The 26,336-nt window shown below is 47.6% G+C and overlaps 13 protein-coding genes across 13 annotated transcripts; 5 read left to right on the forward strand and 8 right to left on the reverse strand.

Annotated features, from left to right (window-relative positions):
• Positions 1-236: 236 nt before the first annotated feature.
• N7455_007862 (endonuclease III domain-containing protein) lies at positions 237-1,511 on the reverse strand (the record flags this gene model as incomplete). The annotated part of the gene is made up of 1 exon (XM_040961023.2): positions 237-1,511. The coding sequence occupies one exon, from the start codon at positions 1,509-1,511 to the stop codon at positions 237-239; it is 1,275 nt and encodes a 424-aa protein (XP_040808506.2).
• A 233-nt stretch (positions 1,512-1,744) lies between these two features.
• Positions 1,745-2,304, forward strand: pex4 (putative ubiquitin conjugating enzyme (UbcJ); the record flags this gene model as incomplete). The annotated part of the gene is made up of 2 exons (XM_040961032.2): positions 1,745-1,907; positions 1,970-2,304. The coding sequence occupies 2 exons, from the start codon at positions 1,745-1,747 to the stop codon at positions 2,302-2,304; spliced, it is 498 nt and encodes a 165-aa protein (XP_040808536.1).
• Positions 2,305-2,777: 473 nt separating this feature from the next.
• N7455_007864 (putative GPI anchored cell wall protein (Dan4)) lies at positions 2,778-3,755 on the reverse strand (the record flags this gene model as incomplete). Its single annotated transcript, XM_040961041.2, has 1 exon — positions 2,778-3,755. The coding sequence occupies one exon, from the start codon at positions 3,753-3,755 to the stop codon at positions 2,778-2,780; it is 978 nt and encodes a 325-aa protein (XP_040808525.2).
• Positions 3,756-4,344: 589 nt separating this feature from the next.
• On the reverse strand, positions 4,345-5,710 carry N7455_007865 (tyrosinase family protein). The gene is made up of 4 exons (XM_040961010.2): positions 5,553-5,710; positions 5,376-5,501; positions 5,194-5,316; positions 4,345-5,138 (listed from the first exon to the last, which is right to left on the reverse strand). The coding sequence occupies exons 1-4, from the start codon at positions 5,696-5,698 to the stop codon at positions 4,430-4,432; spliced, it is 1,104 nt and encodes a 367-aa protein (XP_040808551.2). The 5' UTR covers positions 5,699-5,710; the 3' UTR covers positions 4,345-4,429.
• Positions 5,711-7,959: 2,249 nt separating this feature from the next.
• N7455_007866 (sterol desaturase family protein) lies at positions 7,960-8,745 on the forward strand (the record flags this gene model as incomplete). Its single annotated transcript, XM_040961007.2, has 1 exon — positions 7,960-8,745. One exon carries the CDS (start codon positions 7,960-7,962, stop codon positions 8,743-8,745), a length of 786 nt encoding a protein of 261 aa, XP_040808531.2.
• Positions 8,746-10,288: 1,543 nt separating this feature from the next.
• Positions 10,289-11,668, forward strand: gel1 (1,3-beta-glucanosyltransferase gel1; the record flags this gene model as incomplete). Its single annotated transcript, XM_040961044.2, has 1 exon — positions 10,289-11,668. The coding sequence occupies one exon, from the start codon at positions 10,289-10,291 to the stop codon at positions 11,666-11,668; it is 1,380 nt and encodes a 459-aa protein (XP_040808554.1).
• Positions 11,669-11,960: 292 nt separating this feature from the next.
• Positions 11,961-13,685, reverse strand: N7455_007868 (TauD/TfdA dioxygenase family protein; the record flags this gene model as incomplete). Its single annotated transcript, XM_040961047.2, has 10 exons — positions 11,961-12,069; positions 12,119-12,145; positions 12,212-12,290; positions 12,362-12,483; positions 12,581-12,678; positions 12,757-12,925; positions 12,991-13,064; positions 13,116-13,208; positions 13,275-13,384; positions 13,457-13,685. The coding sequence occupies 10 exons, from the start codon at positions 13,683-13,685 to the stop codon at positions 11,961-11,963; spliced, it is 1,110 nt and encodes a 369-aa protein (XP_040808543.1).
• Positions 13,686-14,352: 667 nt separating this feature from the next.
• Positions 14,353-15,459, reverse strand: N7455_007869 (uncharacterized protein; the record flags this gene model as incomplete). The annotated part of the gene is made up of 1 exon (XM_040961019.2): positions 14,353-15,459. The coding sequence occupies one exon, from the start codon at positions 15,457-15,459 to the stop codon at positions 14,353-14,355; it is 1,107 nt and encodes a 368-aa protein (XP_040808549.2).
• Positions 15,460-15,558: 99 nt separating this feature from the next.
• Positions 15,559-15,931, reverse strand: N7455_007870 (uncharacterized protein; the record flags this gene model as incomplete). Its single annotated transcript, XM_065605749.1, has 2 exons — positions 15,559-15,652; positions 15,762-15,931. 2 exons carry the CDS (start codon positions 15,929-15,931, stop codon positions 15,559-15,561), a joined length of 264 nt encoding a protein of 87 aa, XP_065460698.1.
• A 1,778-nt stretch (positions 15,932-17,709) lies between these two features.
• N7455_007871 (FAD-dependent oxidoreductase) lies at positions 17,710-19,817 on the forward strand (the record flags this gene model as incomplete). The annotated part of the gene is made up of 6 exons (XM_065605750.1): positions 17,710-17,781; positions 17,838-18,256; positions 18,375-18,561; positions 18,621-19,289; positions 19,350-19,580; positions 19,647-19,817. 6 exons carry the CDS (start codon positions 17,710-17,712, stop codon positions 19,815-19,817), a joined length of 1,749 nt encoding a protein of 582 aa, XP_065460699.1.
• A 1,996-nt stretch (positions 19,818-21,813) lies between these two features.
• On the reverse strand, positions 21,814-22,967 carry N7455_007872 (quinone oxidoreductase family protein; the record flags this gene model as incomplete). The annotated part of the gene is made up of 3 exons (XM_065605751.1): positions 21,814-21,861; positions 21,950-22,124; positions 22,183-22,967. The coding sequence occupies 3 exons, from the start codon at positions 22,965-22,967 to the stop codon at positions 21,814-21,816; spliced, it is 1,008 nt and encodes a 335-aa protein (XP_065460700.1).
• A 587-nt stretch (positions 22,968-23,554) lies between these two features.
• Positions 23,555-24,148, forward strand: N7455_007873 (uncharacterized protein; the record flags this gene model as incomplete). The annotated part of the gene is made up of 3 exons (XM_065605752.1): positions 23,555-23,776; positions 23,848-23,997; positions 24,074-24,148. The coding sequence occupies 3 exons, from the start codon at positions 23,555-23,557 to the stop codon at positions 24,146-24,148; spliced, it is 447 nt and encodes a 148-aa protein (XP_065460701.1).
• Positions 24,149-25,442: 1,294 nt separating this feature from the next.
• Positions 25,443-25,931, reverse strand: N7455_007874 (uncharacterized protein; the record flags this gene model as incomplete). Its single annotated transcript, XM_040961033.1, has 3 exons — positions 25,443-25,517; positions 25,567-25,716; positions 25,770-25,931. 3 exons carry the CDS (start codon positions 25,929-25,931, stop codon positions 25,443-25,445), a joined length of 387 nt encoding a protein of 128 aa, XP_040808518.1.
• Positions 25,932-26,336: the final 405 nt, after the last annotated feature.

Raw genomic sequence — 26,336 nt, forward strand, 5'->3', positions numbered from 1 at the left:
ATCTTAGAAGGTCGCATCAAAGAAAGATTAGCGGTGTTTGGCCCGTGCGCCTTGGCGATAATTCTGATCCAAAGACACACATTCCAGAGGCTGGGGTCTATGTGACGAAGAATAATTATATCGGACCATTATAGGAAAAACCGCATTAAGCGGGTGCGCCGGAGCCACGTTCTCTCATCCAGAGAAGGATGGACTGTATAAACTCGACCAGTAATCCACAGGCAGAGAAATCGGAATCAAAGAGCCTCAATCTTGACCTTGGGCTCATCAATCTCAGGACTTTTCTCAACCCTCGGCATTGTCGGCTCAAGGCCCCGAATCTCACTTTTGCAAAGCTTTAAGCCAGCTAGATCGCAATCTCCGCAGCGACGCTTGACGGGCAAACAAACCGTCTGCCCGAGCCCAACAAGCAACTTATTAATCTCATGCCACTTTTCAAGTGGCAACCACGACTGCAGCGCTTTTCTCGTCTCCTCCGGTGTCTTAGTTTTATTCCAACCCCAAAGATTGGTAATGCGATGAACATGCACATCGACACCGATCCCCAGGTGTTTTCCCCATGCCGCGCTCAGACAGAGGTAAGCCATTTTGGGACCGACACCCGGAAGCGCCATGAGGCCATCCGGGGTCGAGGGGATATCGCCGTTATGCTGGTCTCGCAGAATCAGCGCGGTCGCTTTGATGTATTTTGTTTTGTTGTTGTGGAAGCCGACTGTGCGAATTAGTTCGTTTAGTCGCGTTGGGTCCACCGCTAAAATGTTGGCTAGGTTGAGGGTACTGTCGACAGGTTTTGAATCCTCATCTTCTTGTTTGATTTTGATATCTCCAGCCAGCACAGTGCCATCTCCGAGTTCGGTGTGAAGGCGTTGCATCGCTACCGCTGTGACTGTGTCTTTCGTCTGGGATGAGAGCATCAATGCGATGAGGGTCTGGAATCGACGGTCTATTGGCGATGACGCGCGCCAGTACAGCTCCGAGCAGCCCATCGTGTCTACTGGTGCCGTCGGGTTTGCTGCCCTCATCTTTTTCACGATGTCGTACATCGTCTCCCAGTTGGACGGGGGCTCGACCTTAACCGAGCCGTCGATGTCGCGGGTTGTTCGGGCCGGGAGTCGTCTTCGTTTGGGTGCCGCTGTTGGTTTCTGATCGGGTTCATCCTTCACTTTGACTTTGAGTGGTATACGAGGGCTTGCACTTTGCTTGAGGGCTCGTGGATTTAGGGGGCTCGCGTTACGCTTTTGTCGCTTCGATGGTGGTTCAAGGAGGTCTTCGATATCGGCCGTGTCGGCCTCGGAAAGGGAAGATTCATCGTCGCTTTTGACGGGACACAGACTGGGCTTTACGGAGACATCTTCTGTCTTCGGCTCTGCCTTGACGGTCGGAGTTGCATTTGTGTTGTAGGCGAAACTTTTCAGGGCGCTCACATTGGAGTTACGCGTTTGTCGTCGGATAGGGGGTGTGAGTGCCTCCAGCACCTTGGTAGTGTCCCTGGAAGTGCGAGAAGTGCGCATGATCAATTAACAGAGACTGAACAAACAGACAAAATAGAAAATGACCTCGGGACCAGGAGAGCCAGTCCAAAAACAATTTCACGTGAGAGGATGATCGATCCATGGGTGGGTCGGGCAGGATTTCCCCAACCTCGGCGATCGCAGTGCCGACCGACTTTCCCAACTCCGTGAGGGGGGGGGCGCACTTCAACTACAACATACACATCTAATCTATACATTCTACTACATTTTACATGGCCTCTCCTGTTACTGCGATATCTCGGCTCAGGACAGAGCTGAAGGCTTCTATCAAGGAACCGGAAAATGAAACCTACCTGTACCTCCGACCGGTCGATGGAGATGACATTCTGCTCTGGGAAGCCGTATTGAAGGGGCCAGATGATACACCATACGAGGGTAAGTTCACGAACCCCAACTTCCCTGTCGTGGCCATTCCGGTCAATCTAACGCGGCAACAGGTGGACTTTGGCACCTTAGCATTGCAATCCCGCCACAATACCCCAACAAGCCGCCGACCATCCACTTCACGACTAAGATAATCCACCCGAATATCCACTTCGACAATGGCAAGATCTGTTTTTCGCTCTTGGATGACGATTGGTCTGCGGTTATGACTCTCCAGACCACACTCAAGGCTATTCAGAGGCTGTTGACGTATCCGAATCCGGATTCGCCGCTAAATGTTGATATTTCGGTTCTACTGCGCAATGGGGATATGGCTGGTTATGAGAGTGTTGTCCGGTACTTGACCGAGGAGATGCGATTGGAAGAAGCTCAGAACCTTGTGCGGTGATGATGGTTTCTCGGAACCAGCTGAGACATTCGGACCACACATACCATACCGCTGTGCACATTCCGATCATCTTAGATACCTTGTACCTACTATATATACGAATCAACGAATCTCTACGATCAATAAGCCAAGAAATTTAATAATGGAGCACAATTTTTGCATTATCTTCAAGGTGAAGAGTAAACATGGACTAAAAGTTAATCACATGAAAATATTAGCGCGTGCGTCGCGCCATAAATGTTCAAGACCGCTGTGTAAAACGCGATTAAAAGGCCGGATGAGGCAGATAATGGATGCCGGATTGAACGCCCAAGAGAGATAAGGAGAGACATGAGTAGGGTCGTCACGGGTCATGCGGAAAAGATAGTACAATGACGAATGTCATGAAGATGCAGAGCCAATGCGATGTGCTGAAGAACGCCGGTCAAAAAGATAAAGATGCAAGCAGGCGATGAGGCAAAACCGATCATCCATTACAGAGCCATTGCGACCACGACGGCGCCACCGACGATGGCGACAACCTCACGAGCCATACCGGTAGCCATCGCGGCGACGTTGGTCTGCAGACCGGGCTTGCCAGCGGTGGTTGCGGCTGCGGCTCCACCGGTTGCCGATGGGGTGATCACCGTGATAGAGGTGATGGTGCTCAGACTGCCGTCGGGCATGGTGGTCGTGCTCTCGAAGGTGGAAGTGCTCAAGCTGGTGGCGTGGGTAGAGGTAGTTGATGGAGCACTGGTGGTTGAGGTAGACGAGGTGGACGAAGTGCTCCGGGTAGTCGACAGGGTCGAAGGAACACTAGTGGTCGTCTGAGTAGTCTGAGTGGTCTCAGCAGTCGAAGATTCAGTAGTGGCAGTGGTCGGCTGAGCAGTAGTCTGGGTCGACACTGTGCTGGAGGTCTCGGTGGAGATAGATGCAGAGGTGGCAGAGCTGGTCTCGCTGGTAGTCTCGCTGGTAGTCTCACTGGTCGTCTCGCTGGTGCTGGTCTCACTAGCCGATGTGGCCGAGGTGACGGTTGGCTGAGCAGTGGTAGTCGGCTCAGTGCTAGAGGCCGAGGTGGTCTCACTGGTCTGACTGGTCTCAGCAGCTGAGGTGGTGGCAGGCTCAGAGGTTGATTCGGTGCTAGCAGTAGTCACAGTAGGAACCGTGGCTGGGGTCGTGTCAGGGCTGGCAGTGGCATTATCCTGACGCTTGGCGAGCTTGATAAGGCTGGCAATAGTGGGTTCTTCAGCTTGCAGAGCCTCGGCGGCTTGAAGGTCAGTCGGGAAGATTCCATGACGGAATTTGGCGGAGAGAGCATGCAGAGCATCATGGAGCTTAACTGCCTTGATGTCGGCGATCGCTTCTTGGAAAGACTCACTTGACGAAGTCCCCTGCACTGCGTCTGCTGCGAAGACCGCAGACAGAGCGAACAGTGTCACAAAGAGCAATTGAAGAAAGCTGATACGCAACATTATGGTAGGTTGGCGATCGGCGGATCGTGCTGATAAGGTGAATTGGGTAAAGACGATGAAGAGAGAGGAGGAAGAACAACAAAGCAGGTGAGATTATTAAAGAAAGGTGAAAGATAACTGGAAGGCACCACACAAGTCCCAGTGTGGCAATTCTATTCCTTTTTTTATTTCTTTTCGTATTTTTGTTTTTTTCTTTGGGATGCCTTTTTCTTGATTTTTTCCACACTAGTAAAAAGATACTAACATAATGCCGAGAATCATCGGCGTGGCTGATTTTTTACGGCCACTTAAATGTCTCGGATCGGCCCAAAACAAGGCTTGATATATCCATCCATGAATTATTTTAGATCTTATGTACATAGTACTCCGTAGCAATCATCTATTTAGGTAAGACTATGGAGTACACGAACGGTGCCACAAAAACAAAAAAAGTAAGAAAAGTTCATTCTCTCCTCTTATTGGCCCGGTCTCAGGGCTAACAATAGTAACCTTGGAAATAGTCAGAGTCGTGTTGTCATGCATTATTGCTTTTTTACTCCATTGGGTAAAAAGGAGAAAGGGGGTTGTACTTCCCCTGGAACTTCCATGGTTCTATATCATTAATATTGTCACTGTATAAATATTCCAAACATGACCATTCATAACACTTCACCCATTCACTGAGGCAATAAACCTCAGGTGTACGAATAACAATACTCGTATCTAGTCGGATCCATAACTTCGCCGACCGGTCGAGGCCGATCCAGAACACCAAATTCCATCTCCATATCAACCGTGACAAGCGGCGCATTCGGCGGATTAGAGAGCCTATTCGTACCATTAAGTGCGAACCGACGATGGTCCTCATCTTTGGCCTGCCACATACTCCATAGCCGATCGATCATACTATGGTGTAGCATGAAAGCCGGGTCTTGCGGCGATGTGAACAAGTCTTGGAGGGTGGCTCCGAGGCTGAAATGCCCGCCGCCATGCACGCCCAGCACTCCGCCCGGCCGTGCGGGCCAATAGTCCATGACGGTCTGAAAATCGGAGATATTAGCCGCGGATAGGAGTCGGTCGACAATGGTCTCATTATCGTAGTTGCTGCTGACGAAATTATTCAGACTTCGGTTGAAACAGCGCGGGTTGTAGTCGAAGCCTGGGGCGGGGAGTTTGTCGAATGAGACAATGTTGCGGTCAAATGGTCCCATGTGGATTTCCATGTCTTTGAAAGGTCCGCAGCGCACACAGCCGCCGCCCGATCCTCGTGGTATGGTCACTTCGCCGCCGGAGAGGCTTTGTTCGCCTGGGTTATAATTTCCATCGCCGGAGAGGGAGCTGTCGCTGCAGTCGAAGAGAGGGCTAGCTTTTAGGTTCTCTGACCATAATGGCCAGTTCCAGTACCTGCACATGGGGTTCGTGTTATTATGGTTCGGGGTAATAAATGAAGAGCACTTACGGGAGATGGCCAGAGTAACCACACTCGTCTCGCAGGGCTGTCTCCCAGAGCCAGAGGAAATGACGGTGCCACGGAAGGAACAGACCACTAAGGTGGACATTGAGTGTGTAGTTGATATGGGTTCTGTTTCCTATGTTAGTACCCAGTCCTTAACATCTAGAATGAGGGTATAGGGAACATACGCCACAAAATCGTCGAACCGGTTCTGCACTCCCGGGTACTCTTTTCTTGAAAGTTGCTGAGGCTTCTCTTGCATACACAATACCGCATCAATATAGTCGATCCGCTCAGCCTTCTTCAACTCTCCCCTATGTAATGTCAGTTCTCAATTGGCCCTAGGAAAGTCAAGAAATACAAACCATTCCTTCCGCACAGCAGTATTATGAGTTCCACACAATCGCTCGGGCAGGGCAATGTCGATGTTGATATCGAATAAGGAGGAATCGGCAGCCGAACCCAAAACCCCCAAGGCAATGGCCAAGAAAGACCGATAAAACCCAACCATCCTACCAATCCCAATGGTAGAAAATGCCGATTAGCAGCAGTTAATAAAATTCCCGCAGAATCTCTCCCTCTCTTCCTGGTCCATGAGCACTGTTTATAAGTAACCACCGACCCCCCACTAACAAGCCAATAAATCCTGATGGCATCCCTTGTATGATCTGTAAGTAGACGGAGCATTTTAGATTAGCCTATTTTGGTGAACTCCGAAAAAAAAAACTTGGCTATGCAGGTTCCAAGCCTGTCGGTGTGTGAGCTGTCACTTTACGGGGGTCCAAGTGCCTCCATCATACTCCATTAGTGGCGGTGCGTTTTTTTCCCCTGCATGACATGGGGCGATAGAAGTTCTAGACATAGACCGTTCCCAAAGCTTAGCGATGGAGAGCTCCAACCAAATTAACTTACCTGTTTACGAGGGAGTCTATCTGTGAGATATATGTTGTACCCAGACAATCTACTATGTCATACCCAGGCGAACTGTGTCTGGATTTGATGTGCACAGTCTGTCCTTGGCCCCGTCTTTGAGCGGTGGGGGAGAGGGGTGTTCTAGTTGATCTTGAAATTATAGCTGCATTTGTTATGGAACCGTCTGCAGGGCCACGGCCAATGCTTCCGGGCCCCCGAGGGAAGACTTTGATTATTTTCATAAGCGACCGACGGCGTACATCGTACCTACATAAGCAGGCACTCGGATAAGGTAGTAGCATTACATTGTTACCTCTTTAAGTGATCAGCTATTTTCAATCTCTTGTCAAGTCAACGTGAGTGATCAATTCACCTGGACCGAGGTACGTTGTAGCAGGAACTGCGCCGTACCGCGTTAGACCAGTTCTCTCCACAATTATAAGTCCACATAGGGTGTGTGAAACATGCATTGCTCTAATGCCGTAAGAAGACAGGAAGTACCTGAGCTTTCTAGGCCTGTCACGCTGCAGAGATCACAAACTGTTATCACATGGTTTTGAGGATCGATATCATTTCATTCGTTTGACAATGACAATGCTCGTATACATACTCGATATATACCACCAAGTGCAGAGCCGTCCATATCCCAAGGCAGATATAGTTAATTATAAGTGCATAGCTCCTATCCGAATTAGTTGGGTATAAGAATAGCTTCAACAACCAATGTAACCTTGTGACAGTACTCAAAAGGGAGAGTCCACAATCCACAACAAACCCTGCCACTACCCCAGCAAGCAAGCATCGCTCAATCCCGAAAGGAGAGCCAACTCCATTTCCTCTCGTAAAATCTGAACTATCCCCCCTATTTCAACACCCTGCCCCTCTATATCCCGAATAGTCACTAGGTCGTACGCATGGACTCATCTTGCTACCATTGATCGATGCGGTGAGAGCAATCAGCATGAAAAAGTACCCATGTGGCTCGTGGTCAAGCAACGGTCTAGGCGATATACAAACAGTGCTTTTACGAGTCTGCCCATATCGAGAACTATCCTTCGGAGCACCGGATGCCCTCGATATTTGCACCAGTCTAGCCTGTCACCATGGTGTGAATGCCACAGTAGACCTCATGGATTATTGAGCTAGGAAAGGTGTTTCTAGACCTGCGCTGGCGAGAATATACTGCTTGGTCTCTGGTAATGTAGACGGCTAAACTCAGCATTGAGAATCGGCCTACGTCTTCTGCTTGTGCTCTGCGCTGTGCGTCTAGTTGCGATCCGGACGGGCCCACTCCTTGATACTGGAGCTCGATGGTGGGTTTGGGGAATTTGGAAAATGCCGTAGCTTTGACGTAGAGAACTCGGGCTGTGTTCTGAGTAGTTGAACATCTTCGTGGGTGATCCGAGGATCGGGGATGGGGTGGCGCTCTGGGGAACTCATGGTGTGTGCCTTTGATATTTGATTTCAAAAACTGACCTAGGAAGTGCATGCCAACCATGGAGGGTTTATCTCTTGTGTTGTAGTGTAGATTTCTAAATTTCTCAACTAGGCCCCTCTGACGTTCACGGCTTCATAGCTCCTTCCTCTCTGAATATCTTCCACTCTGTTGCCCTTGTTTTAGTGCATGAACCTCCTGTGCCTTTGAGCTAGTTCAGGAGGCCTTCACGAGCTACAGATACCCGAGCTTTAAGCTTTTTTCACATGGTATATAGCAGAACGATCATTGGTGGCGATGCCGCGTGCGGGGGGAAGAGTGTGGGGAACTAACCGAGGCAGATATATCAAGGGCGTGAAGAATGCAGATTTAACATCGACCCCAGATCCTGTTCTCAGACAAAGCCTCTATATGCACAAACCACCATGGATGCCCCAAAAAGCTTTCTGGGTCAGGTTCTACCCCAAGCCACAGCCTCCTGGGCTCACATCGTGGCCAACTATTCGCCTCAGAGAATCGAGTTCGTGGGTACACTTCTCGCCCAAGTGCTCACCTTCTGGCTCCCATCAATATGCTACATGCTCCTCGAGGTAGTAGCGCCTTCATTCTCCCAGCGCCACAAGATTCAACCAGCACCCAAACAGCCAACCCGCCGTGAGATGGCACGCTGCTTTACGGTCGTGGTACAAAACCAGATCATATCGTCTATACTTCATCTGACTTTGCTGTCCGCAGCCAGCTATGCTGGCCTTAAATCAACATATCGCATCGAAACCTCTTTACCAGGTCCAGTCGAGATCCTCCGTGACGTCTTTCTCAGTCTGTTGATGCGCGAAGCTCTATTCTACTACAGCCATCGAATCCTACATATACCCACCCTCTACATCCGCATCCATAAGAAACATCACCGATTCACAGCTCCGATCGCGCTGGCTGCGCAGTTCGCCCATCCGATTGAGCACATCTTTGCTAATACATTGCCGATCTCCCTGCCGCCGCAGTTGTTGGGAAGCCATGTTGTGACTTTTTGGGTATTCTTGGCTTATGAGCTTGTCAATACGGCGACGGTTCACAGTGGATATGATTTCTTTTGTCACAAGGCTAGAGCGCATGATCTTCATCATGAGAAGTTCAATTTGAATTATGGATCGTTGGGGTTGTTGGATTGGGTGCATGGAACGGATCAATTGAAGAAGCGTCGCACTGGGTAAACCTCGGGTATTGTTTTGGCTAGCTCCAATTGTGTACATAAATCTGGGGACTGTTTTAAGAGCCGGTATCGACACGGCCAATGGTACATCGCGGGGGTTGTCTCATATATAACTTTCTTGTGATGTTCCGGGGTCTCCGAAGCCACACGAATACGATGGTGTTCCATGGTTACAGGGTCGCGCACAAGGCGGTGAGGGAATACTCGGTTATAAACACCCCAGGTCCAAAATGCCTGAAAAAGCCAAGTGAAAAAAACCCGACTATAAATACCCGGGTAAGACAATTACTACTGAGGAAAAAAACATTGCGGTCGCAGTTCAATTATCTCAGACTTGGCAAGGTTCAGGTTCATCTGGACGCCCAAAATACTCTTCAAGCTCATTTCGATGCTGCTCAGCTGGTCACTGTCTAAAGATATACAACATAGCGGTAAGTTTGGGGGGTGGATGGAGTTTATGTACCGAGTATACCAATGGCAAGAATGCCAAATTAATGAGACCGTCGGAACTTTAGAATATGGGCCAGATCTACAGGATGTATCATGATTTGTCGATCTGGTCGAAGCTATTGTTGTGGTGCGTACCATGTGCGATGTACCATGTACATCCAACCATCCCACGGCGATGCGTTGTACAAAGTAAGCGAGAAAGAATAGATCAGTTTGATGCATGGGAAGTCTGGCAATGTTGTACCGTGGAGTGTCTCAGGTCTATGTATAGACCGTTTGAAAGTGAGAGCCATGGGCATCTAGGTGGGGTTGGCGCCCAGACAAAGGGATTTAGCGAATTAAAAAAGACCAGGGTCGAATTGACTTTTGATTGGATTTCTAGAATTTGAACGCGTTTGACGTTTAACCCCTATAGTTTTGAACCCCCTTAGACCCTTAGAAATAAATAAAAAGACCCCTGAAGTGCGATCGACTTGCCCAGAAAGCGCGTCATTGCCAAGCCAGGGTCCACTCAGGGTTTCATGGAGGCAACAGGATAATTCGGGGATATAGTTAGTGTGGGTGTTAGTAGCATTAGATGTAGATAGGTTATATGGGTTATATATACATTCAGAAAATGTTGGATATAGTGATACATACCTCTTCTTATATAAATGTCCATACATTTATACATATATTACTCCGTCTACCTCGATCATATGTTAAATACCAAGGGACCTGACGATCCAAAGAGTCAAATAAATAAATAACAAGCCCAAACGAACCAATCAAAACCATTGATTCAGGGTCAACCCCACATAAAATCCACTGCAATCCACTGCAATAATGACCCTTGCTGATCAGGACAAAGCAGACAGCCAATGTACATAGTACCCTGCCGGTCCCTTGGCGGTAGCACAGCCCAGCCCTTTGCCGCTTGGAGGCCTTGGCCTCATAACCCTTTCATCCCTTGCCTTTTCTCTCTCTCTTTTCATTCTTTCTGACCTCACTTTCGTTTCTCAGTCTGTCATTCACTCTCTTTTAATACTCTGAGCGCATCTATTTTCCCACTCTCGTTCATACCAATTTTCGCTCTTTTTTCACTTATTATCACAATGAAGTCTTCCGTAGCCTCCATGGCCACGGCCATCACCCTGGGCGCCTCAACCGTCCTTGGTGCCGCAACCAACCTCCAGGCCCGCGACAGCGATATTACTCCCATCACTGTCAAGGGTAACGCCTTCTTCAAGGGCAGCGACCGTTTCTACATGCGCGGTGTCGACTACCAGCCCGGTGGTTCCTCCGACCTCAGCGATCCTATCGCTGATGCCGATGGTTGCAAGCGTGACATCAAGAACTTCAAGGAATTGGGCCTGAACACCATCCGTGTTTACTCTGTCGATAACTCCAAGGACCACGATGAGTGCATGACTGCCCTCGCTGACGCCGGCATCTACCTTGTTCTCGATGTCAACACCCCCAAGTACTCCATCAACCGTGCCGAGCCCGAGATGTCCTACAACGATGTCTACCTCCAGTACATCTTCGCCACCATGGAGAAGTTCGCCAAGTACGACAACACCCTGGCCTTCTTCTCCGGTAACGAGGTCATCAACGACGGTCCCTCCTCCAAGGCCGCTCCTTACGTCAAGGCCGTCACCCGTGACATGCGTACTTACCTCCGCTCTCGCAAGCTCCGTGAGGTCCCCGTCGGTTACTCCGCCGCTGATGTCGACACCAACCGTCTCGAGATGGCCGAGTACATGAACTGCGGTACCGATGACGAGCGCAGTGACTTCTTCGCCTTCAACGACTACTCCTGGTGCGATCCCTCTTCCTTCACCACCTCCGGCTGGGACCAGAAGGTTAAGAACTTCACCGGTTACGGTCTTCCCCTCTTCCTCTCCGAGTACGGTTGCAACATCAACACCCGCAAGTTCCAGGAGGTCAAGTCCCTCTACTCCGACAAGATGACCCCCGTCTACTCCGGCGGTCTCGTCTACGAGTACACCGAGGCTGGCAACAAGTACGGTCTGGTCAAGATCAGCGGTGACAAGGTCACCACCAACAAGGACTACGATGCTCTCAAGACCGCCTTCGAAGGTACCAAGAACCCCTCCGGCAACGGCGGCTACAACTCCACCGGTGGTGCCTCCGGCTGCCCCAAGATGCAGAAGCCCAACTGGGATGTCGACTCCGACTCTCTCCCTGCCATGCCCGCCCCCGCCAAGAAGTACCTGACCCAGGGTGCCGGCAAGGGCGATGGTTTCGCCGGTAAGGGCAGCCAGAACTCCGGCACCAAGTCCTCCGGCACTGCCACCCAGGGCTCTGGTGAGGTCGCTGCTGCTACCGGCAGCAGCTCTGCTGCCTCCGGCACCAGCTCCACCGGTGCCGCCCCCAGCCTCAAGCCCTTCCAGTTCAGCTTCGCTCCCGCTACCGTCGGTCTCGTCACTGTTCTGTCCACCGTCTTCGGTGCCAGCTTCATCCTCCTGTAATGCTCCCACAATTTTTTTTTTTGAAGGGGCTTCATATCTTTTTCGATTCTCCCTGACATGTATCTTTTTTTAAACTGGCTTTCATCTTTTACCATGTGATGACCATCGCTTGGGCTTTGCAAATTGGAGGATGGCGAGATGCTTTCTAGTTGGTGTATAGCAGTCCTTAGTATCTACGTCTAGTGTTAAATGAAACGGAGCTGAACTGCTCATATATTCTGATCCTTGCTAGTAAGATGTCGTGGAAGACAAACCTTTCCAATCCGTATTCCACGAAGAGTAATTCCAACCTTCAAACCCCCTCCGCAAGCGCTTCTCTCCGCGACTTGGACAGCGGGTCGAAATACGGGATCTCCCCAAGTGAAACTACCCGATTACCCTGACGCTTCCCACCGTAGTCACTGTCCTCATTAGCATTGTAGTTATAAAACAAAACAGAATAGTACTCACTTGGTAGCAGTATGATAAACCGACCGACTAAACGCATAAACGTCAGTATATTACCAGTGTGATTACAAGTGTAATCTTCAAGAAGTATCATACTTATCCCAAATAGCAAGATCATTCTTCCCCCATCTGAACCGAACTTGCAAATCATGATTCTCAAAGAGAAGCTTGTTGACTATCCATTTCAAATATTCGTTAGCAAACTATCTTTCCAGTTTCTACCGTTCGGTCTGTAGATGAACTTACATAGTTTCTTCAAAACCTGACTTTCGAGCTGTGTCACACCTTCAATCCAGCCATGCTCGACCTGCTGTCCCGCGCCGAAGAGACTCTTCCAGCCCGTTACTGGGTTTGTTCGGATAAGGGGACTGTTTGATATAATGGTTAGTTAAACCAATTGGAATTGGAAAGGTTGGGTTAGAAGGTAGGACATGGGATAGTGTATGGGTGAGTATAGTATCTTACTGCGTCGCCTTGAAATCAAACCCTGTATTCTCCGGTGCGCCTCTATCACCCTCGATGAGCTCTATACCTTGCTCTTTGGCAATCTTGTTGAATGAAGGCTGAGTGTTGTTAGTATATTTCTTGTCTTTCTATATATTATGCCGGGAGAATCGGGATAATAAAGTTGTTTTGCTCACCTGGTGATGTACGACCTTCAACTCCTCCGCTAACTTCTGAATAGTCGGCGACAGTCTATCATACAGCTCATAGCCCGAAGCCCAGAGCGTATCACCGCCAGATTGGTCTTCGGGGAGCTCTGTAATCTTCAGTAAAGCGTAGTCGGATGGGACGTGTTCGAATGTTATACTTTTAAAATGATTAGCTTTTTGAAACACAAATTCAGAGCTGGGAATTGCAGTTGGGTGACATACTCTGCGTGCCATCCTTCGCTTGCGAGACGGCCGCTGTTTGGCTTGTACCTGTCGCCGTATAGCTTGCGGTATGACTATAGTGGTTGGTTAGATTGCTGAGAGGATATTGGGAGGAGAAGTCATACCTCGGAGGAAATGACGGAGATTTCATCGTCTAGATGACCGTTCTCGTCGACGGCGATTCCTCTCTTGCTATTTGAGACGGCGTGGCGGTGAAGCTGTTGGTTTTAGTGTATGTTTTTCATTCAATATATATCTAGTACAATTGGAGGAGGTCTGGTTACCTTGGATGTACTCGGCTTCCCAGTCAAGTCGCCCAGCTTCTGTCCGAGAACCTTTTGCTCCTCGGAAGAGATATTCTGATCGCGGAAGAAAACGACTCCTCGTTGAGAGACTGGGTAGCGTTAATGTTTGTTTCATTCTAGTGAACTTTGGTTCAGTATGAGGTATAGTGAAATGAACTCACCAAGAATTGCCAAATCCCGCACCTTTGTCTCATCTTTCAGAATCTCGGTGAGCTGCACATTGGGGAATTCAGTCCCAATAATGGGTGTCGAATTGAAGTTTTCATACTCCTTCAAGCTCCCCGATGACTTGAGTGGCTCCCGGAGAAGAGTGGATTGCGGGGTATTGATGTTCTTGGCTTTGAGATCTAGAACCTCGGGGACGTTCTGAGTATCGAGAGCTGGCGACATTGTGATGTTTGTGATATAACTTATGGGGTATTTCAAAATGAGTTGTATCGTCCGTTTCCTAGGAGTATATCTCCTTATATGTGTGGTATGCCAAGTATATTTCCTATATTTCCCCTCCGAAGTCGTAAATACGGCTGTCTATGCCGGGTTGTGATCTTGCATCATCGCCTCTAAAGTTTCATCTTCGAGGCACGGATTGGCCTATCTCGTGATCACGACACAGCACTGACACTTTGGATATTGTTGTGGTGGGATGGTGTGATCTCTATCGCGTTGAGTTGGTCAATTGAGGATTCCTATCCGCGTATATGTGTAGCAATTTGCGTCGGATATGGCGTATGAGAGGGTTGGACCTAGTGCAAAATCAGGATTTCACTTCATACTATTGACAGGCTTAATGTTACGAGTGGCTCCGCGAATTTATAGTTTACAGACACATGTTGTGTAAAGGATTGTGCGCGAAACATATTGATACCATCTTTTGTTATATAAAAGTCCAAATATCGTTGTGACCAAAACATCAACTACATAAGCTCGATAGACAAAGCCAACTTCTGTCCACCGCAACGCTACGTAAATCAATCTATAAATCTGCAAATCAGCCATTAGGGAGTTCATCAGCATGACCTATATACTCGGATATCCGACAAAAACTCAGGAAAGCAAATCAAGCTGCCCCTGAACCCGAACGACGAGGACGACGAGAACTAGGGGTGGGAGTAGTAGGAGAAGAAGGATGAGAGGGCTGAGAGGGATGGGGACTGGCTCGGGCAATCGGCTCAATATCAAACCGCATATGTAGGCTACCTGACAAAAACCAAGTATTGATTCTAGGGATCTGATGAGTACCTCTGGGCCAAGCGGCTAGAACAAGACGAGATGTCGCCCTCCCCAGCTTTGTTCCTAAGATTTGCTGGAACTCCGGAGTATGCATGCGCCAAATTCGAAATGTTGCTTCGGGTCCACTACCAGGACCGGGAAGATTGTTGTAAAGCACCTTCCCCACCAAGGGTTGTGTCTCCTTATTCTCAACTGTCGTGTAGTAAACATACCGAAGAGTGTCAATCGCGGCCTCATGTTTGTATAAAGCTAGAGCAATGTCATTCCATTGGGGTCCCCGTTTCTTTCTGTAAACCGCTTTAACAATGATAGCACCCTGTAAAATATAATGCTCGTAACTGGACACCTTCCTCCCAGTCTCACTGCTGTTCATTTTTGAATAGCGGTAGTTCTTCGCTCTCGTATCATGTGGGAGGCCTGCCGATTTTAGAGTCCCCCTGATTTCAGCCGGTGGGGCAACGAAGTCGACTTCCCATACATCAAATTCAGGCTTCCTCGGGGGATTACCTTTGATTAAATCGTCAAGGGTTAGCGTGGACTGGACCACTGGACATGCAGGACCAGTTGGGTTGGTGTTGGCCATCCAGTCTTCGAATTGAGTCTCTGTCGCTTGATAATGGTTGACTGTTTCCCTTGCAGGTGTTCCCCCTAATATGTGGATTTTGTCTGGATTTACGAACGCCAAAGCATTACTCGCGAACATCCGCGGATTCCTGGGACTCTCAGGTAAGTCGAGGGTGCCTGGATTGGGATACCTCTCTTGAGCGAGGGCGAGTTTTTTAGCTATGCGTTGATCGCCGCTACTTACACGTTTCCGTTTTGGGTTCTTGGGAGTAGAGGGAGGTTCTTTGGGATCATCTTCACCGTCAGTGTTACCAATACCTAACAAACTTTTGATTTTCTGCTTCATGGGGGAAGGTGTAGATTCAGACATCGCGTGGAAATTTTCGAATGAAAGTAACAGATGTGGATTCAGAAGTTCTGGAGGGGTTCTGATCTTGTGATTCGAGAGAATTGAACTTGACTGGCTTAGCTAGATGCTGGACCAAGTAGATATTATATAGTTCTGGACAAAGGGCCATGTAAGAGCAGCCAGGTCCTTGACCGAGTCAGTGCTTGCATCCGGTCTATGTTAAGATGAAACAGACAAAGCAATGGATATATATAGAAACTTGAAGAACAAGGGGATTCAAATATAGATGGGGAGAACGTGTCGGTTTGAACAAGTGATTTAACAATAGAACAAAGAGACCCTCTCTTTCTTTGAGAGGTGGGGTCATCTTATACAGATTGAAGGTCCCAACGTCTGGGAGATCAAGAGATTGGTCAGATACAAGAACATCTTCTTCATCATACCATTTGTTGTCATCTGGCGGCAGTTGTGCCTGCGACTCTGAAGTCGCCATGATGGAAGAAAGAAAGAAGTAAGAAGTGAGAAGTGAGAGCAAGATCTAGTACTAAAAAGAAGTATTCTTGATGGAAAATGATGAATATTGATGAAATTAGGTATGTAAACGATGGATCAGGGGTAGAGAGAGGGCTTCATAACCTGTTGTAGTGAAGTACTACGAGGGGTAAAAGTAGAAGAAGTTATTGATTGTTAAAACTAATAATTCAAGGTTTAGATACCCCATCAAACTCCATCCGAAGAACGCTCAGTCTGTCAAACATTGCCTGCATGTATAACAAAAGGGGATCGAGGTAGAGCATGTGGATCAAATGGACAAATGGACAGGAGATAAATCCCTCGACCCTAAGTGCATGATGTAACGAGAATTTGCGGGGTTGATAGTCGGGATTGGAGGCGGCGTTCCGAGCCGGGCTGATATGCGTTTGGGTGACATTGTCGTCGGAACAAGGGTGATGCAGTGTGACCTTGGGAAATAGTCGGGGATAGGGAGCTTAAACGAACGGCTATTCCCAGAATTCCTCTCCCTTCTCTTAGCACAGCTGTGTCTACCATCCGCGCCAAACATGAACTAGCTGCACTCAGCCTCTTCAGTTTCTTCAGCAGGGGTTGGTGACTGGCTCTATCAGATGATGGATAAGATGCAGCTTTAAGGGGGTAAGTGACGGGGCCATATTTGTAGGTCTAATGTAGGGTGTTGCGCAAGAGTCATTCACGGGAAGAAGGCTCTTGTTGAAGGGACAAAAAGAGGGTAGAGTATCGTATGTATAGCAGTTTCCTGTAATTTACAACGGATAAGGTCTCACCGGCGTCATGTAAAATATAGGTTCTGCTCTACATTAGGAACAAGGGGATCGACCGACATACCATATCTGGACTAGCACGTTGCAAACTAGTGTTTGGGAACAAAAGTCGAAGAGTGTAGAGGTAAATCTGATTTCGAATACATACTACTGTACAGTGGAATTCGAAATCAGTTTTAACTCTAAACTCTTACGATTTAATTCCCGGACCCTAAGTGGAGACACGTTAATCTAATTTTAGCACTTCCCCTGTTAATCCATGTAGGGCTGTATTGTATTTTACTGGTGACGCGCGCTGTCGCACGCTGTGGCCCTGAAACGAAACAAGCACGAAAAGAGAAGCGTAGCTGAGTGATTACATGAAAGTCGAACGGTTAGTTTTGATAAGATAGCAGAAAGGTACACAGGCTTGTCCGGTAGGATCAGCCAATACGGGGTGATATTCACCCATCTCCCTGGCCGGGACAGCTCTGAAAGGCTCGAGCCGAAGGCCGAATTCAACGCCGTTAACAATAATTACTGAATTGAGTGTATGGACTGTGGATATGGTAAGGATGTACGAAAACCATATTATCGCCCAAATTCATGATCTGGACGTACTGATCGCCAAGATACCTCTTCCGGACTTGGCTGTCACGAATACGACAGAACTACTATATCGGGATGGATTGAGGCACAATTTTGCATCATTTATTGCTCTTGGCTGGTATCCACCAAAGTAAAGCAGACCCATGAAAAGATATGAAGCTCTTGTATCAAGACCCAAATTAGAATCGACGAATACGATATGATATTTTGATTCGATGTCAAGTTCGTGGAACAATAAACTTGCTTCAAGTGGCAATGGTCCCTTCATGAGAGTGGAGACTCAGTTCTCTTTAGTTGCGAACTCAGCGAGAGAATAAACTATTTAAAGCTGCGCGTCTATCCTCACTCTTGGGGCATACCATTTCTGATTCTCACCTCTTCCGCTATGCGACTTCATTTTTTGGTTTCGGCATATCTCGCGACACGTGGCATTGCTGCCACAGCGGATTGCAAATGTGTTGGTGACTCCTGTATGCTAAGTTCTGTCCTAATACTTATGCTCACCTAATATAGGACCCTTCCATGCCATGTTGGCCTGCAACTACAGAATGGTCTTTGCTCAACGACACAATCTCAGGTCGTCTGATAAAAACGACGCCCGTGGCTTCCGTTTGCTACCGTTCCGAGCCTACTTTCAACCTTGAGACCTGTCAATTTGTCCGGTCTAACTGGACAACTTGGCCGTTCCATTCGGCAAACCCGACGAGCGTTGGTGATCCTTCTTTGGACAATGCATGTGCTCCAATCTTCCCCAATGGCACCAGCCTCTCTGGTAACTCGGAAGCGGGGAAGCAGGGATGTTCGCTAGGGAGCTACCCTCCATACGTGATCAACGCAACAGGTGCCGAAGACGTCCAAGCTGCTGTTTCTTTCGCCAAAAAGTACAATTTGCGGCTCAACATCAAGAACACAGGACACAGCGGCGAGAGAAGGTTAGTGTTCCCTTGCAATCACTTTTTGAACTCACTGGCAGCAGCTCATGAATTTCTTAATATAGTATCAACCCTGGAAGTCTTTCGTATGTATCTCTGTGTCTTTCAAGTGGAAAAGGGTTAACGGCCGCAGAATCTGGACACATAACATTAAAGATATCCAGTATCATGAAAGCTATACGCCACAGACCTGCTCTGGCAACAATACAGGCATGGCAGCTACTTTGGGTGCGGGTGTGCAAGACGGCGAGTTGTTTGCAGCCATGGCAAAACATAATGCTATTGCTGTTGGCGGACAAAACAATGTAAGTGGAACTATGTTCTTCAAATCCTGCGTCGACTGGCTTTTTATTGATCTTCATAGGACGTTGGAGTTGTTGGTTGGGCTACCGGTGGTGGCCATGGTCTTGCGACTGGGTTGTACGGTATGGGAGCCGATAACATTATCGAAGCAGTAATTGTCACACCGAGTGGTGAGGTCTTAACGGCGAGTCATTGCCAAAATGAAGATCTCTTTTGGGCAATTCGTGGTGGGGGTGGAGGCACCTTTGGCATCATCATAAGTGTCACGGTCAAGGCATATAAGATGCCATCAACCATGCTGATGGGAATCCAAGTGTCAGCCAGAAACAACATATCTTCCAAGGAGTGGTACAGCCTTGTTGCACGGATGCATGGCGAGTTCCCCCAGTTGCAGAAGTCTGGGGTTTATGGGTATTACACCATGTCTAGCTCGCCAATGTCATTTACTGTTGCCTTGCTACAGTATAACACAGGAAACAAGACATCAGACACCCTTTTGAGGCCTATGCGAAAGATCCTGAAGGAAGCAAACGCGACAGCCAGTTCCCAGTTCACCGAACAGTGGGCGCCGTCTTGGTATGATCTTGTGAAGGATATACCGCTGTACGGGGGCACAGGAAAAGTGCACAGCACTCGGTCATCACGTTTTATCCCAAGGCGAGCAATGAAAGACACCCAATTGCTTGCAAGGACTCTTGACGCAATCATGGCCCCAGACGCACTTTCAGGGGTATGTACAGTATCTACTGAGATCCCGTTGCACTTTTCAAGTGAGCTGACATGAATTCAGAGAGGAGTATCCGATCCATCTGTTTCCGGCACCATGACAGCCAGCGAAATTCCTGTTGACAATGCTTTGAATCCCGCCTGGCGCGATTCGAGCGTTCATATTATCACAACTCAAACATGGGATGATACACTTCCCCATGATCTGAGGGAACAGGCCATCCATGACATGACGTTTAAGCGAGGATATGCATTACGAAAATTGGCACCAGATACTGGTGCTTATTTCAACGAGGTGAGAACTTTCGTTTCTGCTGTTCTGCTCTTCTATCTCAATCCAGTGGCTTACTCATTTGAATAGGCAAATTCGTACGAGCCAAACTGGCAGTGGTCTTTCTGGGGGTCCAACTACCCACGTCTTCATGCAATCAAACAAAAGTATGACCCTGAGGGCCTTCTCTGGTGTCATCATTGTGTTGGCAGTGAGACCTGGACTCAGCACGAAAATGGTACCCTTTGTCGTAGTCTTTGAAGCCATTGTAGTGACATACTTGTGTTTCACTCAACACTTACCTAACTATTATTGGATTGCAAGTCAAGCCTGCTGTGACCTTGACGGGATGCAATGCCAAATCATAGGCAAAGACCCAGAATTGTATAAGAGTGTATGGAGTGGATGGGAAAAGAGAACTGTGTTTAATAGGTGTCGGCCAGCACGGGGAAGTTTAAACCTCGCGAAACATGCCATTGCGACCGTGGGATCAACCGAAGACGCGGTTCGTCCACCAGCCTCGTTTCGATGGCCTTCATTCAACAAGTTTACTATCATATACTGGTTTTGAAACACAAGTATTTTACAAATGCCACAGTAAATTCCAACCTCGGAACGTCTTCGCGCGCCTGCCTTGTTACAACCTGGTAAGCGATCCAAAATTTCATGACCTACAAAGAATATTCACCAAGTTCCGTCGATCCTGAATCGTGGATGACTGATACGTAGGATCACATCCACTAGAAATTGATACAGGCAAGCTTAGCTTCCAATTTTAGGGGTGTAGTTTAGCGGATATATATTTGTGGAGTCTAGAGTTCAAGTTCTCTTGGCCGACTTTCAAGGTTTCGCACGCCCTACTTGCGTCATTTGTTGATACTCCAGGTGGAGATGCCAGCGGTTACTTTCGGTCGATCCATTTGTTGCGGGTAGAATACTTCGTACACCTGGGTTTTTCCTACTGTAGGTAAGATGGACTCCACTCTCGCCATGCAAGTTTCTACACCCCATAACTGATATTCCCAAAAATTATGCATCTACTCCGTTAGTCTTTCGCTCAAAATGTCCATTTCTCTACTGCGTGGATATCTAGTATTGGCGATTTTCCTTGTTGGGCTCAACCCTGCTGGACATATAATACAGAATCTAGCCTCATCCGATTTCGGAGAAGGACCTCTTACGAAGATATTAATGTATGATGCGGGAAAAGGGCCTTCCTTGCTAGAAAGGCATATTAGTCTTTAATCTCCCGTTATCCCTGCTACCAATTTCTCCCTGACTTTTCTAATTGACTGAAACACGTATCACATATAAATTTAAAAAGTTCAACCTTTGATCGACGTGGGTACTATTGTTGTTGGTGGCGCCAAATTTGACACCCACGATGCCGCCGAAGGGCAGGGCCCACAAATGACCGGCAGCATGCTTATAGTTGTGGCAGAAAGTATTGATGATGTGCGCAAAATAGTGGAGGGCGATGTGTACGCCGAGAGCGGAGTTTGGGACTTGGAAAGGGTATGTGGGATAAAACTATCCCCCCAGCAACATTGGACATCTCGGAATGCCGACTGAAACAAATCCGCTAGACTGAGATCTTGCCTGTAAGTATACAATCCCACAAGTTGGTTTTCATATTTGACAACGCATCTGTTTGTCCTATTTGGCCTTCTCTGGTATATTATCTTGCTCTGACTGACTCTTTTCTCTAGTTCCGCACCACTGTCAGGGTGCCCTTCTAGTGAAAGATTGAAAGATATCAGGCGCTGTTCAATGTTCAGATATGATACGAGAAATCAGATGAGGCTATTTCCGCCTCGTCTGTTCTCTTGTTACTAGTTGATGAACGAATTCAGCGAAGGACATGGATACCAACTGAAATGGAAAGTTGTTCACAATGAGGTTTTGTAAGAGTCCAGATGAATTTAGACATCATTCTGCTTGTGATATATTATCAGAATCCATCACTCTTCTTCTTTTTCTAGCCTTATAAAACTCTTCTTCTAATATTCCCAAACACCACCCATTGCCAGGTACAGTTCGATTGGCATACTAGACCTATTTCGCAACTAAAACGACGAGAAAGAATAGATGCGTGGATTCAAAACTAAGTAGAGACTGGACAGAAAATCCTCGAGCTGTACTCGGGTAAAAAGATGAGGTCAAAGATTGCAGTCATAATGCCCTTCAGCGCAGTCAAAGATAGCGTTCGACTTTTTTTTAGCAGATTTTTCTATATCTAAGAATGAAAGACGGGTTCTCATGGCTTTAGAAGGAGCTTCCCTGTCGTCCTCCGACTTTCAATATCCTGCTCATGTCAGACTCGTCAGTTTTCTTGGACTTATAGAAAGAGCGCGTTCTTGTCGACGAAGTTCAAATTAATAGAGGGCACCTACCATGTGTGCCTGTGCCACATCTTTTAGAGCATATGTCTTGTGGATCTTTGTCTTGAGTTGACCGGTCTTTAGTAGCCTGAAAAGCTCGCTCGTGTAGTAATCAAACTCTTCCCTGGTCACAATATAACCAAAAAGCTGTGCTCGAGCAATCTTGACGTTCTTCTCGGCCAAACGCCTAGGGCGGTGACATCGTTAATCGGGCGAGTTGACATAGCTTGTCCATGAGAACTTACTGAATAGAGAACGGAGGAACAGGTCCGCTGGCATATCCAAACCACACGACGGTTCCCTTCCTCTTGACGGCCTCCAAACTGCCCTCCCAAGTATCTTGGCCGACGGAATCATATACCACATCGACACCCTCGCCATCCGTGATTTGCTTTGCCTTTTTCACCCAGTCCTTACCCTCCTCTCCTTTGTAATCGATCACAAAATCCACTCCAAGGTCTTTTACCAAGTTTACCTTTTCCGGCCCACCGGCCGTCCCAATCACTTTGGCGCCGATGTTCTTCAAGATTTGAGTCATGAGGAACCCAGCCCCACCAGCAGCCGCATGGATGAGCACCCAGTTACCTCTTTGCACGGGGTATGCTTCTTTCATGAGAGTCAGCGAGGTTAATCCGCTGAGGAATGCTGCAAGTGCGTCCTCCTCGGACACTCCATCTGGAACCTTGACGGCCTTTTCTGCCGACACAGCACTGTACTCGCAGTAACTACCCCGATGAAGCCAGATGACTCGTTCTCCCACGGCGAAATTGTAAGGGTTTTGCCCTGGGCCAAGGCTGACGATGGTGCCTATACCCTCCTGGCCAAGGATTTCTGGCTTGGGGGAAGAGTAGAGTCCGGTCCGGTAATAGGTGTCAATGTAGTTGATACTGGCTAGGTGGTTCTTTACCAGTATTTGACCCTCACCTGGGATGGGGACAGAAAGATCGGTCTTGTACTCGAGGACTTCGGGGCCGCCCGTCTTTTCAACCACGACACCCTTTTGCTTCGTGGGAATTGATGTGAACGTCATGGTGCAAGACTAAGTTGTAGATATTGGTTGCCGAGCGACCTGAGGGAAAGAAAGTTTTGGGAGTGAATTGGTGAAAACGCATGGAGATTTTCCATGTGGAAGAAATACCAGACTTAAGTGAACGCAGCAGGACTCGAATAAACAACGATAGGAGGGAGTAGGCTTGATTATTCCACGTCAATTTAGAAATCGCATTCCAGATCCTGAACCAATGATGGCAAAGACATTCCATGGATTCATGCACAGATCCATGGATGCGGACTACCTGGTACTTAGTAATCCTCCCATCACCTCCATCGGTTAGAGTCGGCTGATGCTTGGATTTATCAGCACGGAGACATTTCATCCACATTTCTGGCTTTTGAAGCGGTAAAAGCTTCCAACAGAACTTCTATTGTTTAGAACCGACATCGGCTCGGCTTGAATCGGCATGCATTCTTTCGGGGATCTATCATTCTTAATTTGAGCACATAGGGAATATATAAATATAAAGCACGAAAAGAAGGGCACATTTGATTCTGGAAACCAACTATATTCTCTATCCATTTCTCAATCCTACCAATCGAGTATTTATCTCTTACTTCAGTATGAACAGCGACAAGAAAGAAGTGGTCGTGACTGATAAGTCCCCTCTTCCTCTCAAACCATCCCCGTATTCCGCAGCGGTGAAACATGGTGGATTGGTCTTTTGCTCTGGCAATATCGGCATGGATCCAGTGAGCGAGAAACTGGTAGAAGGCGATGTTGGAGACCGGACGGTAATGATACACTTCCCGCGTGACTATACACACCTACGATCAACTCGAGCGGTCCTTGGCGCCTACTGTTTGGCCATCCATCAGAGCCCGTGCAATAGGCTGATTTGTATTCTGTCACATAGCGCCAATCACTTCGAAATGTTTCCGCTGTCCTTGAAGCTGCTGGAACATCTATCCAGAACGTTATCAGATCACACGTCTACCTCACCTCCATGGATGATTTCGCGGCGATGAATAAAGCATACCTCGAGTTCTTCCGGGACTACGTGCCTGTAGGTTATCACGAGTTTCTCTTGCTCATCTTCTACTTAATGAAGGTAGACTGCTGACTGAATTTGGATCTCTTAGGCGAGAACATGTGTGGCAGTAAAGGCTTTGCCTCTTGGGACAGACGTAGAGATTGAATGCACAGCGCATATGTAGGCATTCAAACTACCCGTGGACATGAAAAATCTGAAACATCCCGTTCTTTTCTGGCAACTTGTGATACATCCTAAGGTTCTGGCTCCTATATCAATTGTAGGTGTAAAGTTCATGGTAGGTGTGAGGTTATCAGAGTGAAGAGGTCTTTTGATGGACTGGATAAATTTTCGAAAAAGCTCCATCTTCGGTAGCAAAAAGCTTGAAAGCAAAATCATAGAATTACGGACACCGCAGTTCTAAGGTATGGCAACTTCCTAGATAGCCAAATTGGTGATGATAAGTGTATTTTACTGTCCTCGTCCAGAGTACAAGAATGTACTGTTAGTGCTATATCTAGAAACGAATTAAGCTAATGTGCTTCAAAACTCCTAAAAGTAACGGATCAAGTGACAGCAATGATTGAGGGGTGTTTTATGGTAATTTGAATGGTATGTCAAGTGACTACTGTACAGTCGGACTCTATGTCAAATTCTTTGACTAACTAGTCAACCAACTAGTTCTGAAATTGAGAATTCAGTAACTAGTAAGAGCTGACAAATCAAAAATATGCCCCCGACACCCCCGGCCGGTTTATCAAAGATCCACATGGAGATCCACCGTATTCTTGAAACCTACTTCTGTAGTTCACGTCGAAATCATAGGACTTTATCCGTTTCGGCAATTCTAATACGAATACGGGGAGAACCTTTATCCGAAATTGAACTTCAACGGTTTCGATAGTTTGGCTCTTTGATATGGAGAGTGTGGGTGTCGTAATGTGCTGGATTTACTCGTTAATCTGGTGGATCTTCGCAACACCTAGAGATTGCCTGTAAAGTAAAGCCAAAAAGAGCGCCCACTTCAGGAATGACATTTTGTTTCGTTCGTCGAAGATTTATAAGAAGCTACGTTCACCACTGCCTTCCGCAGGCAGTCAGTAGGATAGTGCTTTGTCTCATGAACTATTGTTTGTTACTATGTCAGTATCGATATTAGTAATCATCGTAGCTTGAAGGTGGTTCGTTAACTTGTGCACTAGACTAACTGTCAATACTGGCGAGATGAACGACAACAGCATCTTTTAGTGCAATTTAATCAATCGACCGGGAAAGGATTGTTTGATCACAGGCATACGTGTCGCCTGTTTAACAGCTTTTCCTTTTTGTCCGCGCTTGGCGGGACATGGCCTGGCAAGATGCCCCATCAATCCTAGAAACGAGATTGTTTATCTACCGAAGAAAGCGAGATCCCCTAAAGCTCGAGTGTTTCGTATTTTGCTTAGATATTCCTCAACATTAACACAAGCTGCATGAACCTAGATTTCCGCTGAACACTCAATCTCGACGTCTGTACCCAACGGCAAAGCTTTAACGAACACGCAAGTGCGAGCCTATACTGAATCAATAAAGTGACCCCAGAGAGTCTATAGAGGAACGCACCGGGAACGGTTTGGAGAAAAAGGTCTCGTAGACTTGATTCATCGGGGCGAAGTCTACCGGGTTAACAAGGAAAATATTGACCTTGAAAACCTTGGTAAGGTCTGAACCTCCCTTCTTCAGAATGGTTGAAATATTCTGCAAGATCAAATTCTATAAGAAATATCAGTACGGCCGATCTGATCCCAGTCTCGTATTTCACATACCACGCGGTCTTGAAGTGAGCCATTGATAAGCTTCCCGGTGCTGGGGTCAATGGCAATCTGCCCTGAGGTGTAGACAAACTTGTCCTGTACAATAAGACCTTGCGAATAAGCCACCACAGGTGCAGGTGCTTCAGACGTGACAATTTCTTTCTTGGTAGACATAGTGCGTTAATAGAGATATTAGAGAACGTTGAGCGATGCGCTTAGATTATATGAAAAGCTGATTTCGTATACTTCGTCAGAGTGATTTTAGAAAAGTGGGCCGATCAAGCCAGCCGGCCAATCTTGTCCAATGCCGATGCGTGCTCGTCGTCGGCCGAGCATCCAAGCCGTTCTAGCCGAGTATCCATTATTTTGAGGTGGCAGATGTGATTAATAATGTTGGAATCCATGAATGGCAAGCGATATGATAAGAGATCCGCGGAGATTTACGAAGCGAAATGAATAAGCTAGCCGCCGATCGTGTCAGATCCCGGCACGTGCTTATAGGTAGAGCATTCAAGGCCGCGTCTAGCCGAGCATGCGATGCAAACTTAAGTCATGCGAAGGTGGGTGGTACATATGATT

This window comes from Penicillium solitum (assembly GCF_028829755.1).
Source record: "Penicillium solitum strain IBT 25940 chromosome Unknown utg000005l_segment0_segment0, whole genome shotgun sequence".
NCBI lineage: Eukaryota > Fungi > Ascomycota > Eurotiomycetes > Eurotiales > Aspergillaceae > Penicillium > Penicillium solitum.

Excerpts from the sequence above, each read along its gene's own strand:
- N7455_007865 (XM_040961010.2), bottom strand. The coding sequence starts at position 5,698 with ATGGTTGGGTTTTATCGGTCTTTCTTGGCCATTGCCTTGGGGGTTTTG. Across the intron at positions 5,317-5,375 it reads CGGTTCGACGATTTTGTGGC|AACCCATATCAACTACACAC; the intron begins GTATGTTCCCTA and ends CATAGGAAACAG. Across the intron at positions 5,139-5,193 it reads GGTTACTCTGGCCATCTCCC|GTACTGGAACTGGCCATTAT; the intron begins GTAAGTGCTCTT and ends CCCCATGTGCAG.